General features: G+C 31.8%; 1 protein-coding gene across 1 annotated transcript; it reads right to left on the reverse strand.

Annotated features, from left to right (window-relative positions):
• Positions 1 to 4251: 4251 nt before the first annotated feature.
• Positions 4252 to 13606, reverse strand: LOC120256454 (protein S-acyltransferase 10). The gene is made up of 12 exons (XM_039264129.1): positions 13439 to 13606; positions 13235 to 13349; positions 10143 to 10217; positions 9963 to 10034; positions 9751 to 9870; positions 8525 to 8558; positions 7228 to 7336; positions 5383 to 5434; positions 5197 to 5283; positions 4935 to 5018; positions 4692 to 4757; positions 4252 to 4622 (listed from the first exon to the last, which is right to left on the reverse strand). The coding sequence occupies exons 1-12, from the start codon at positions 13566 to 13568 to the stop codon at positions 4448 to 4450; spliced, it is 1119 nt and encodes a 372-aa protein (XP_039120063.1). The 5' UTR covers positions 13569 to 13606; the 3' UTR covers positions 4252 to 4447.
• Positions 13607 to 14696: the final 1090 nt, after the last annotated feature.

Consider the following 14696-nt stretch of genomic DNA (forward strand, 5'->3'; position numbering starts at 1 on the left):
TCTAACAAATTAGCTCTCCATAGAGGGAGAGTTTTCAATCCAAATACAATACACAATGAATACGATAGAATGTATTAAACCCCCCTTCTCAATCATGCCAGAGAAGGATGACCGGAGAACTCTACAAGAATTTTCATGCAAGCAGCCAAGGTGAGCTTGACGACTACGATCTCTAATCTTCTTAAATGTGGATCCAAATCTCCCTTGGAATAGTCCCTTGAGCCCTAGAGATTTTTCCCCTTACTTCCCTAATTTCACCTCCAAGAATGGCCCAAAAGAAAAGCAAAGAATGCCCTAAAAATCCTCATAAGTTCTATTTATACCAGTCTACTTACAGGCATAAGGACGTGGTCGTAAGGAAGCTAGAGAAGATGGTCGTGAGCCTTACGGGAACACTTATAGCCGTAAGTCACGTCCGTAAGGTTTTCTATTTGTGTTACGGTCCAGCTTGCCACTGTAAGCTCTAGACGGTAAACTTTACTGTGCTACTTCTTACGACTGCCCTTTACGAGCGTAAGCTTTGGTCATAAGCTCCTCTGGATGGTCCTTACGAGTGTAAGCCTTGCTCGTAAGGTCCTCTGATTTGACTCTGAATCCTTCTTACGGGCATAAGCATACCCGTAAGGTTCTCTAGAAAGTACTTACAGCTGTAAGGTAGGTTGTAAATTACTCGTAAGCCATCCAATTTACATTGTCCTTAATCAAATAATGCCGAGGGAGCTCCAACTTCTTCGTTTAAGGTTTGGAATTCTTCTTTTGTCTCTCTCTCATCTTGAAGTGCTGCCCTAAGCCTAAGAATGTAAAATACACTAGATTTAGCATCAAATCCCACAATATAATTCTAATACAAGCCAAATAATTAAGTGTACAAAATGATATGAAATGCATGAACATTGTACACTCATCATATAATAATGATTTGGTTCTTACATTTTTTTTTCTTCAAGATTTTAATATGATTAAATGAAAGTATGGGTAGAGATGGGCAAGGGTTGTTAACTTGCACGAGTTGGATCGGCCTTTGGCCCACCCGTAAGCGGCCCAACCTACAATGCCGACCCTCTAGTTCATCAATATTTAATATGATCAAATAACGATATAGGTAGAGGTGGGTATGGGTCGATTCCAGGGAATAAAGGACCCAAAAAATCAAACACAATTCGTTATCAACCATACTACACTTTATTTGTGTTTTGTTTGTAAATAAATAAATAAATAACACAAAAATGGGTCTATGGGGTCATTTCTCTTTTTTTTTTTTTAAGGGGAGAGTGGTAGAAAGAAGGTCTTGGGGTTCAATCCCTTAAGACACATTGTTTTAAAAAATAATAATAATAATTCAACCTAACAGGTTAGTGGCTCACGGTTTAGGAATATCCCAACCAATAACATAGCTCGCTAAAATTCGGGACTATTATAGGTTACCAACCCAATCCACTGGATAGACTGACCTAGAGGGTTTTGCAGAGTCGAACCGGGCCAAATGTTGTCCTTTGCCTTTTCTGAGGCATGGGATACGATAATGCATGTAATAAATTCATTCAAATTTATTTATTTATTTTTTAACTAAGTGGACGAGCATCATCAAGGTCGTGCACAAACGAGAGTTAATATCTCAATCATTTATGCCCTTATCTTGTGTGAGCTAATGTTTAAACTCACATGTTTAGTAAAGGCACGAGCATCCTACCCAAGGGAGACTTAGTGCCAATAGACATCATAAGTATTTGATTGAAATTTGTAAAAATAAAATCAAATTGAATGATATATATATACATTATTAAAAAGATTGTTAGTAGTAGTGTAACACAAAAATTCAGTAAAAAAATAAATGGAAATAATCACATAAGTAAAAAGTAGCATCATGAAAATCTTTTCCGATTCTATAATCAAATACCCTACTTTGAGCAAAATAGGAGCGCGGCACATTAAAAACGTGTATAGAGAGTGTGTTAAGGTGTGCTCCCTCAACATATATATTTGTACCTTTATTCTATATAAGTTAAAATTTAAGTCGACCTTCTTAGTAGGATACGAATGTTTTATGTAAGAAATTTGGTGTCAATAGGCCAATAGATTGTTGGCTATCAAATATACCCTCATGACAAATTATTTTCTTAAAAGAATGGTTTTCTATTTGCTAAAAAGACAGATATTTTCCACATTTTTGATATTTTGTTAGATGAGAAAACCAATGTTTACATGTATTTTTATAGTTAAGGTCAATTGGATGTTTTATTCTTTCTTTCAAAAAAGTATTTATGATGTTATTATTTTTATTATATTATTTATGGAAGTGAAACTTAAGTGAAAGGATATTGGCAAAACAGTATTTTGAGAAAAATAAATTTAAATTTTTCCAAAACACACACACACATATATAAATACATATATATTATTTTAGAAAATAGTTGTAGAAATGTTTGTTTCCTAACTCACATGTAACAATGTTTTTCTTGTAATTTTTTAAATGTTTTGCTTTTTGCTAATGAATTGCTAATACCCAAAAAAACAAAAGTCCGTTTTATATTCGTTGCAAATAACTTTTGGACGACAAATCAATTAATGAAAATTTTAAATTTAATGATTCTACTTTTTAAACTGTTTGGTTATTACATATTTTCAAAATTTTAAAATGCATATATATATATATATATATCTTGTTTGTGTTTAATGATGAGTAATAGAATGAGAATTTATACAATTTTTTTTTTTTATCTTGTATATATATGTTATATATATTTTTAAGAATAATTTGTATTTAAAATATTATAATTTATAAACTAATATAATTATTTAATTAAGTTTATCAATTTTGTTATTAAAATTTTAGTGTTTTATGTTAATATTTAAGGTACATACTATGTCCAAGGACTTTCTATTTCTATGTATATATATATATATATATATTAAAATTGCAGTTATAACAACCTAAGGAATTTACTATCATAAAATATTCTTCACTTAAGTTTACTTTTGTGACAAAATTGAGAATATGTTTACAACTTAGAAATTTTTGATTAATTTTGATTTTAAATATTTTTATTTGTTTAACTCATAAAATAAATTTATTTCATCTAAAAGATGTTCCATTTGGCATTTGGTGTCCTTCATGTGAAAGTTATTTTCCTAACTAATAATAATTAGTTTTGAATCATATATATATATATATATATATATATAAGAAACTTTCATATAAATATATATTATACCCAAATGTTTATAACTAATCAGCAGGCGATATTTATTCCCAAATTTAAATTATACTATATTATATTTCGTATGATTATAAAGATATTCAACAGTCAACAATTGAAATTATCTAATGGTATTAAACAAGAGTGCTAATCATTCTCCCAACAATACTATTCTTGTACTGTGTACACTCGGATTCAATATTATCCATCAGTATTATTCATGGACCGGGGTGTGGGTGTCCTGTAAGAGAAACAGTAGTTTCACCCATCCAAAATTACAGCGCATAGGAATTTTCTAAGAGATCCGTAACCCACCATAATTGATGCATCTCCGCACTTATATGTCCCTTTGAAATTCCTTAAATAGGGGTATTTGTCGCCTATTCTTCAATATATATATATATATATTCAAAAAAAAAATTTATTATAAAATAGGAATATTTTACAAGTTAGAAAGACGTAGCTAGAGCAGCTCATTAGTTTCCCGATTAAAATTTTTTTTAAAAGTTACGAGGATGTTCAAAAAATTAGTAGAATTTTTGGGATATATGGAAACCAAAAGGATTTGGACATCATATCATATAGAAATGAAAGGCATGAAACGTCAAAGAAGTTTGATTTCTTCATCTATATCTATTTAAACCTCTATAAACCACTCGATCATTAAATTAATATTTTTTATGATTTAAAGATTTCTTTATATTTTCTAATGATCTAAAACTCATATTTATATGATTATTATATTTTCCGCATTTAAGTATAACATTTTACTTAATTTTAAAAGGATAAATTCTATATAAATGACATTATGTCTTCACTCGTTATATTTAATTTTTAAACATTTAGGAAATAATATAAAAAATTCAATGTGCATATTTCCATCCATGGAAAACCTAAATTTTTAAGCCATTTCACATTTAAAATATTATTTTATTCATTGAGCCTTTGAGATGTCTGTAATCATAGAAAGAAAAAACTAACTTTTTAATAGGTATACTGTATACAGAAAGAAAATTAAAAAAACATAGAAAAAATATAAATATAAATATAAATAAAAAAAACTCGGTTAGGATGATCCATATTCATTGTTCATCAGTTCCACAAAGATAAATATAAACATAAGAAAGTAGAATAGAACAACAAGTTTAACAAATAAACTGAGCTGAAGAAACTAATGACCAAAGATCTACAAGATGACGCTGAAATTAAGGTTGAAAAACAACGAATTACTACTATAACAAATAAAACAACTACAAACACCGGCAAGACATGAGATCACTGCAAGTATAAGGCCGAGCCCTGGCTTGTAATTCTTCCGATCTGGGTACCGATTCCAAGGCATAGAGACTGTCTCTGGAGCAGCAGAAGTTGTAAAGGTTTCTACAAATGCCTTTGCTGAATGGATGAACCCTTTCTGGAACTCCCCTGGATTTATCGACTTTTCTGTAAGTACTGCAGTTTATATTAGTTGTATGGGATTGTAAATGTTTGTACCTTAAGTATAATATGCGTCGCCGCCTTACAAGCTCATATGTTGTCTGATTTGTCAAGACGAGATAGCTGCAAAGAGGAATTGGAAAAGAACAAGAACAAGAAAATCATTAATTGTATGATGAGAATAAATTTCCGGAAATAAACAGCCAAACCAGGCAAAATCAATGATTTTATGAATCATAGTAACATCACTGGAGAAAAAAACTTTCAAATATCGTGACACTATTGTTAATGGGATCTTACGTGTGGAAAAACAGTAGTAGCAGTAGAAAGATGAGGCATAATATCAACAGCGCCAAGAGTAATATTGCAATACAATCCTGCCACCTGAGAACAAATGGGATGAGAACCTTTTATCAGAATATCCCAACATCAGAAAGAATAAACAGCTTTCATATTCATATTATTTCTATTTCAGATGTGTGTTCTGTTTTGTTATTGAATTTTAGTTTCATCAAGTGATAAGAAGAGTATGAAATAACAGATTCAGAATGTGGAACCATACCAAGCCTTTTCAGTTCTGGAATGCAAGAAGCTGATGTACAATATGCCAGTCCAAATGCACAAGATTGATTCTTCAAAAATGTACCACCTGCATTACATTTGCAAAGATCACAAATCTCACTCTTGAAAAGGAAACCAACTACAAACATTTGCATACACAAGGGCAAAGATAGAACTGTATGTATACATAGTACTGTGAACTGATGCAGCATAGCAATTCACTGTTTGAACATTTCTATCTGTTCAATGAAGCGGATATTATGAAGCAAATTGATAAAATTAAGAATTTCTAATGTAATTTAATGATAAAGAACCCAACTATAATGAGCATCATAACTTTATTTGAGGTAATCAAAATTTTTCTAGAGAGACTAAAATGACGAGGTGAAGAATATTTAGCCTAACCTGCCAACATAGGATATTTGAAAAATGATAGTAGCATATATATTCATTCTTCCCACTGAAAAATTTTTACCACATACATAAAACTAAAGATCTGCCAGTGTTGCAGAGAATATGAAACTCATTGAAGAACTCTATTACAAACCCAATTGTGGATAAGCCATAAATTCGAACCCTCGACCTCAACCTTTGACTTGGGAGGAGAATGAAATACCAACTCTTCTATGGTAGAAGTGGTTCTATTGGAAAGCAAACAAACAAACAAACAAAAAAGGACAATTGCGAAATTGTGGACAGAAAGTGTTTATCAGTGATCAGATGCTGTGGAGAGCTCTTCATGGGCTGGAGAATGAGATCAATTGGCGCCTTTCACAACTCCTCATGGATAATTACCATAATCATATTGATAATCTTCAAATTGTCTTCATCCCTTTGGAAAAGGATTTCAAATAATTCAACTTTCCTTATTCCATCAAGGGAGGAAACACCTCACTGGCTTATGCAAGTTGTGCAAAAGTTTGGCCTTTCTATTAGTTACTTTTGCTGTTTTTAGCTTTTTGTTCATTCTTGTATCTTTTCTGGTTTAAGGTTCTGTTTTCCTTTTTTGTACTCTTTGTTTTAGTTTATCAATAAAATAGCTACGTTGTAAATTATATTTGCAGAAGGACACATTCCTTGTGCTTTGAAATGAATTGAGATGCTCCAGATACACACACACCAGGCACATTCATTGTGCTTCAAAATGCACCAGATTCTTTTAACATAAACCAAGGTTTAATACATACTTATTACTTAATAGCCACTCAATTGTGTGTGGCTATCTTTTTCCAATTCAAGACAATTTCGGTATCCTCAATGTTGTTAAAGGAGGATAAAGAATCAGTTGACAATTTGGGCTCATGATTGTCTAAGCAATAGCTAGTTAGACACCTTACTACTGATTATCCACTCAAAACCCTAAACAGATGCTCTGCCGGTGATTATTCAATCAGCATTTCCCCAGCTTCTAACAAAATCAACCCAATGCGATCTGCAGAAAATGAACCAAATCAAACTTTATGTAGCATCAAAACATGCATTTGTTACATTTAAATTATTAATCTGCTAATGCCTAGCATACTTGTTAATGATCTGCCACTTTGAGGCTTTCCAAGGCTAGAGCCAGTTTGATTGACTCTCATTTGAGTCTTTATAAAATTTTTCAGCACTATTTACAAAACCACAAAACAATAGATTTATCATGACTCACTAGATCACAATGCAGTGCACCCAGGTTCCTAGATAGTCTAGTTTTCCAAAACCTACTAATTGCCCATGCATCTTATCAAACCAGGCAAGTCTCAATTGAGTGTAGGTATCATATCTCTAAAATGGTTAAACATAATACAACTGTGTTCCATTGAAACATAACCGTAGCAGAGAGATACAAACTCCTACATATACTGTAGATATTTGTCCTGGGCTCACAATTAGTAAAATACAAGTTCTCAAAATTCAACAAAGTGCCACCATCAAAGGAGCGCAGACAGGATCCCTAAAACCCAGCAAACGATAACTAAATGGATAGCATCGGTATCCCACAAGAAAGATGAATACCAAACAAGTAGTTTTGGATAATAGTAAAGCTCACCATCGGCAGCCGATTCCCTTATGTCCAATACATGCCCCAGCCACAAACAGCGATGATCGAACTGAAAGTACACATTATCACAATCATGACAATGCTTTGTGCGCGGAGGCTGCAAAAGGGATTTAACAAATTTTAAGGGTGACTAAGACATGGGCCACAGAAATCTTTCAAACCAATGTAATATGACACCTACAAAACATTTTGCAAAGTTACGTAAGATGGATAAATACTTCACTCATCCTGACTCAATCGTACCAAGCAATTGATAGGCAAAATAAGCAGTTATTACCAGCAGACAATGATAAATAGCAAGCCCACAAGACAAAAATCAAAGGATATAAGAAAGTATTCAAGTACACATCTTTCGATGTACATCACAAACAACCAGTTGCTGCCCAAGGTTTGATCCTCTTGAGTAATACTTGGAAGTATAAAACTACAGAATACAATTTCTTGAATTTCTATAGAATGGACAAATGTTTCATTAACATGAACATGTTTAAAGCAGGATTGTACCTTCTAGTTTCAAATTTTAAATTTTTAAAACTGATGTTCACAAATAACAAACCTCCATCGAAAGAATACAAAGAATGATGATGCATGAGTGCATGGCCAAAAAGTTGCTTTACTTGGCTTCCAATGTAACTCTAGTAAAAAGCATCAATTTTGAAAAACCAGTTTGATGAGCTGGTATATCATAACTTTCTCACAAAATTTGACAATAGCAGCATTTTTCATGTCATCTTGAAACCAAAACAAAATCTCAACACTTATAAATTGTTCTACATAAATTTATTTGGACTTGGAACATGAATATATTTGAAATCAAGTATATTTATAAATAAAGATACAGGATATTGTGGCCTAAACTGCATGTTATTCAATTAATTGATTGTATGCTAAGCATCCATAAGATGACATAAGCATATGGAATGTGGAACATGGCAAAGAAATGAAATTGAGTAAATTCATACATAAGCGAAAAGTATAAGATTTGATAGCCAATAATTGCATTCTAATCGATTAATTAGTTGTATAATAATTTGAATTGAATGTCAAATGGCATAAATCATTTAAAAATGAAGATCTAAGACTACAAAATGGATATAGTAGTAAATGCATAATTATTGGAAAATTAAGAAGTATTCTAGAACCTAGGATTTAGCACAATTGCACTGGGGCAATGGCATAGTTTTTAATGCAGAAACAAGAATTAAAGTATCTGAACATCGTAAATGGAGAAACAATATTGATATAGAGCAATAAACAAAAGAAAATTAAGAATATCAAATAGTACCTGAATAATATTACAGTATGTGCAGGTCCAGTTCCTGACACAATGAAGTAAAATGTTGTCATACATTTGAAGCATCAGAATGACAATTACACCATTATCAAAGAATCTTTTTTTTTTTAATATTAAAAAGTCATACTAAAAATCAGGAAAATTTGATACTGTGGGCTTTTTCACGTCAAAAGAAGTGAAGTTGAATATCACAAATGAAGGTATTCAAGAATACTTTAGCCTTGAAGTTGAAATTTTCAAGCAAACTAAATTTCACAAATAATGTGCATGATTTAATCTAATATAGTAATTTATAGTTTTGATATCCAAGAATATTTACAATAAAATAAGCTTAAGGTTCTAAGAAGAGTCTTCTAATTAACATATCAATAATTACTTATAACGGAGCATGATTTGGAATACAGAATGCTCAACAAATAGATTAAACTACAGTTAGTGTCGAGCAAATCCACTAAAATTGATGCCAAAATCCAAGCTGAAAACTGGAAAAACATTTGTGGATAAGAAAAGAGCTCATCAAAAAATCTAGAAGGCAAATGCATAGATCATGAGACTGAACATCATGATGGCACAGTACATAGTCTTAAGCTCAGAAAGCTAATGTGCACCCACTCTTAATTCACTTGGGAAATAATAATTGTGTTTCACATATGTGGAATGGAATACAATTTTAGTAAAAAAATGTTGCTACCCCTCTTAACCAGTAGGAATGAGTTACAATTTCTAGTATAGGAGCACTACTACCTCCTCAATTCAATCATATGTTGTCAGGATAAAATTGTGAAATCATTAAAGCCAACAACAGTTTTATGATCAAAAACAGCTTTGATGAGATTTTCACTTAAGTGACTGCAGGTACTCATGCATTCAATCAGATAACATTAGTACTAACAACACATTACAGATTTATCCTTTCATTTGCCTTTCCAAGCAAACACCAATCCTCAATGCTAGCAGTAAAACATCTAAATAACTACAAACATCATTCCAGTCACTGATCATCCAAGGCAATTTTACCAGTGTCCATTTGGACAGGTCTGCATTCAACATGTGTCACATCACAGCAAATTTCCCCATCACAATGGAAAAATTATATATCTCCAATATCTCCTAGAACAACCTAAAAAATAAGCATAGCATAATTGAACAAGGAATTTATGACAAATCTATTATACAATGGCTTTTAATCTATATAAATATATAGATAGAATTTCCACCTGCTGGATGATCCAGGGGGATACAAATCCATGACAATTTTCAACCATTCTGAAGGGTACTTTCCAAAATGGCTGCGATCTGTGGAAGGAATCAAATTTCCATTTCTTGAAGTAGACTGTCTTTGCTTGATCATTAGAAAAATACAGAAGTAAGATGCAAGAAAGAACAATAAATAAGATTGCATTTCCAAACAGATAACAGGAAACCTTACTTGGGAATCAGCAATGAGCTCGTAAAGGAAGCAGTTGTCTCATACTCGGACCTCATTGCATCAATAACATACCTATTATCATGATACGACACAGGAAGATAAATAAATAGCTTAGCATTCTTTTATTTAAATAGAATGACCAAAGTGAAATTCAAGGCCAAAGAGAGCAAGTGTCACTACCCTGGTGATGAACCCGATGTGAAGAAGTATTGAACTAATGTAGCAGCAAACAGCCCCAAGTATAATATAGTATACCTAAAACAATAAGGAAGAGGTAAAATAAAGGCAAATTCAATTGAATAAATATGTAAACTCTATGAAAAGATATTCACACCGAATATTGATCTAAGCTCAGAACATAATAAAAGTCAACCAGAAAATGAAAAGTATTGCATTGCCATTTAGTCAACCAAAAGAACAGCATACTCATAAAGGGAATTTTGCACACAAAAACCTACAGAAGTGCATGATTACATATATAATTGAATTTCAACAGTCTACTAAGTACTACTATCGGTATGCATTCCAATATGATTTTCATGGAATATATATGCACTATGCACTTTCACAGAGAGTACATACTCAAATTACCAAAAGTAAACATGCTGAAGAGACTATGGAAAGTGATTTTCCACAAGAACTGGAGTCTGTTTACAATTTGAAAGTCGCTCATGAAAGATGAAGTAGATAAGGTAGCACCTAATCCATTATATATTACAGAATCAATACATATTGACAATAAAGAAACTTTTCAAACTATAAATTACTCGCAGATTTATGTTCAACATGTAAAAGAGTCTGCTGAACCTAGTTATTCACACACTACATGCAAGGTAAGTTACAAATTCTATGAGTCCAAAGTATTGAAAAAGAAGAAAACCTTTATGACCATCAACTGAACGTAAATTCTTATGCAGATTTAACTGCAAGATATCCATAACATGAAAATTCAGCCTTCAACAAAGGGGGTTATCTTAGTAGCATATGCATTTCAAACACAAAAATTACACAGATCAAATATGTTCCAACTAAATGATGGAACCTATAAACTAATAGCAGAATATGATGCATGTTGTGATATTGTATGAACAGACACCGAACTGAATGAAGTTGGTGCAAGAAGATATGAGGATGATAATTTTCCTTTTAAGGGAGTGCAGCTAAAATGGAGAAAAGCACATTAAGAAACACAACAAAAAGGTGGTACAGCTTTTTGATAAGTCAATATAGCATCACTAGAAAAAAGGCTTACCAAAAAATTCAGTAGAATAAAGGAAAATATTTGACTAGTATCAGAAGTGATTTAGGATATTAGGTTTTGGTTTTAGGCATTGTCCTAATTAAGAGAGGGCAAGGAATCATACATCCCTGCACACATTGTAAAAAGGGAAAAGAAGAAGATCTAAAGAAGAAGAACACTCAAAGTATGTGCAATTCAATAGTGTCTCATGGTCATAGTTTAGTCAAGCTACATAAAGTTTTAACTATTAGAAACAAATATTGTGAATAAGTTACACATTAGAAAGTAAGTATTATTTTCACCATAAAATATTAGAACCACACTTTACGAGTGAATTATCATTTATACTGGCATACAAGACTAGACATCACAATATCTAATCATCAACAATAAATTGCAAAAAATTGTTTCTTCAAGCCAAATTGAGAGAATGTTGATACCTTTATTCTAACAAAATCAGATGGAACTATGAAAGAGATTTTTGGTCATTGACGCGGCTTCTTGAGTTTGTAGCCACATAAAAAAAAAAAATTTCTAATTTCAAGGATGCATAAAGAAAATGTTATAGACAACACGGTGAGTTTGTTTCACTCTCAAACTTATACTTGCAAACAGATCCAACTTATTAAGAAGTTTTATTAAAGATAAAGGAGAGAATAAATAAAAACAGTACCCAATACATCAAATATATTGTAAGCTTTTATGCTCACATGAAAGACCTGTCAAAGCAGTTTTGAGGCCTAACTTTTCAGCAGAATCTAAGGAAAATCAGGTATTTGTTGATCAACTGGGTGGCCTCTTCTACTCTACACTTGGTTGGCAACCTTTATTTTCTTTAAGGTACTCACTGTTTCTTACATAAACAAAGAACCCAATATCATAGTGACCTCAGTATTCTTTAGCAGGATTGGGGAAGATTCACATCCTACATTATAAACAGAATTAATTTATACCTTACAAGATCAACTGGGTGTCAGTTGAAGTACAAAAGTAGTATCTCTGTGTGAATGGTAAGTCTGCTACATCTAACCTTCTCATACCTAATGCTAGAAGGAACCTATATGGATCAGATTTTGTTTATTTTAAATTTCAAAAAAAGAAACCATTATCGGCTATAACCTAAACTTGGCAATCAAAGTTAATTTGTACATTTCCAAGATAATTCAATGACATGCACACATACAAAAGTTGAAATCTCAAACTAGCACCTTGGTTGAGAATTTTCTTCTGTAGAAAAGGTGATGCCAATAGTTCAAGTCCTACTTTTTAATTATAACTTAGGCTAGGGCCATCAAAAAAGAAAAGGAGAACATTGAGTATGCAGCAACAAACCCCACAGAATTGCCATTAATAATTAGTGTCATCCAAGATCATATACTTCATGTATCTTTGGTGATCTTCCTATTTTCGTCTCAATGAAGCCTCCTCATAAGAATATTATAAAGGGACAGTGCATTACAAACCCTAACCTTTAAGCTCCATTTACATCCAACCGCTATGAATTACTCATTTAATCTGGTTCCCACAATTTCGTTCTAACATCAATTTAAACCTTCAATTTAACAATAATTTTCATCTATTCCACCTAAATTGGGTATCCTAAGAATTTTCTCCCAATAACACAATACAATGAGCTTCAGGATTAAACTCAGGTTCATTCAGCTATTATTGAGATATATTCCATGACACCTTCAGATCCAGCAACTAAAATATTTATATACGTTATTTAACATTAAGTAAACTGAGAAGAACATATCTAAAAGCATTACAAGTTCAATATAACTTCTCCAACAAAATTATACAGTCTACAATATAATTGTCTAGATTCTTAATAGTTTTCAATCAATTAAACTATTCAACCTAAGAGAGAGTATAATCAGAGAAAAGCCTGGCTCCTCTAAAAGTTGATTCCGAGCAAGAGAATCACATATACAAAGTGCAGCTGGAATTGAAGTAGAAGAACAATGTCACCAAAATAGAAAGGATATGAAAATTGAACGAAAAGCAAAGAGCAAGGAAGAACAAAAAGTACCAAGACTCCTCCTTTGTCTTCTGTATCAAATCGGCATCCAAGAGGAACAAGACCCCCACGAACACAACATGGAGGAGCACCAGCGCGGCTTTCAATCCCCAAGACGATCTTCTCCCTTTCAACAAAAAGGGCACGAAATCAGAGAACATCAAGCATTACAAATCGAGGGAGAAAACCTCGGATTTTGGAGAGAGATTGCAGTACCAGGATCGCAGAGGCAAGGGAACCGCCGGGAACAGTGATCGCAGAGCTTCTCCCAGGCTTCGCGCGCCGCCATCATCGGCCGGAGACGAACGGGTTCTCTGATTGGAGTGCTGGCGCTCTTAAAGGGCATATGATGGGAGATGGAACAGCATATCGCTCTTCCGATCGATACGCTGAACCGCAGGATCAATGTACCTTTTTGTTCTTATTATATAATTTATATGGTCCTAATTATCTGTCATTTGTAATTTGTATTTAAGTTTTATAAAAATAAATAAAAATATTATTAAAATTTTAAAAATTTAAAAGAAAATTATAATAGGATAATTTTACTTTTATATTTTTTTATTATATACTAAAGTTTTTAAATAAACTTTATTTAATAAGCTGATAAAATTGGAAAAATCATAATTAATGTTTATAGAATGAGCGATGTTATTTTTAGCAAATAGATTTATCGGATAGATTTTTTGAATAATGTAGATGCCAATTTATCATCCACATCCTCATCCATTTCATTATTTTTTTTATTATAAACTTCAAATTTAAACCTTAAAAATCCTTAAATTCTTAAAAGAAAAATCTAAAAGCTTACTCTAAATAATAAATATTAAACCCTAAACCCTAAATCCAAAACCCAGAAATCTCTGATGTTTAAACTCCTAAAACCTAGAAATCACAAACTCTTGTAGGGGATTTGCGATTTTCAGTTTAGGGTTTAGAAATGGAGTTTTAGGTTTATCATTTACAAGTTTATTTTTTATAATGTTTAAATTTAGGATTTAAATAATAAAGATAAATTATTTAAAAAAAATAAAGAAAGAATAACATGGCATTTACGATATTTGAGAAATTTACTCGGTAAATTACTCTTATAGAATTTTTAAAAATGATAACTAATTTAAAAAAAAAATCCAAACTGATAGTTAATTTGGACCGGGGACAGTGTTATGGGTAATATGTATATAATTAATTGTAGGTTAATGAGTCTAATTTACAGCAAAAAAAATTATTTTCAATCATAAAAAAAGATTTCAAGAAATTTATTTAATAATGAAATATATTTAAATTGTTATCCCTCTTAAATATCACAATTAAATTATTTAGTTTATTTAAATATTTAATATGAAGTTCAGTTGAAGTATAATTGGAACTAAAAATTATCACACACTTTATTTGATTTCCTTTGACATCTAAAAAATGTTATATCAATAAGCAAACAATTGATTATTATGATGGTTTTAAATAGATGAGAAGA

The sequence above is a fragment of the Dioscorea cayenensis genome, unplaced genomic scaffold, assembly GCF_009730915.1.
Source record: "Dioscorea cayenensis subsp. rotundata cultivar TDr96_F1 unplaced genomic scaffold, TDr96_F1_v2_PseudoChromosome.rev07_lg8_w22 25.fasta BLBR01001452.1, whole genome shotgun sequence".
Classification (NCBI taxonomy): domain Eukaryota; kingdom Viridiplantae; phylum Streptophyta; class Magnoliopsida; order Dioscoreales; family Dioscoreaceae; genus Dioscorea; species Dioscorea cayenensis.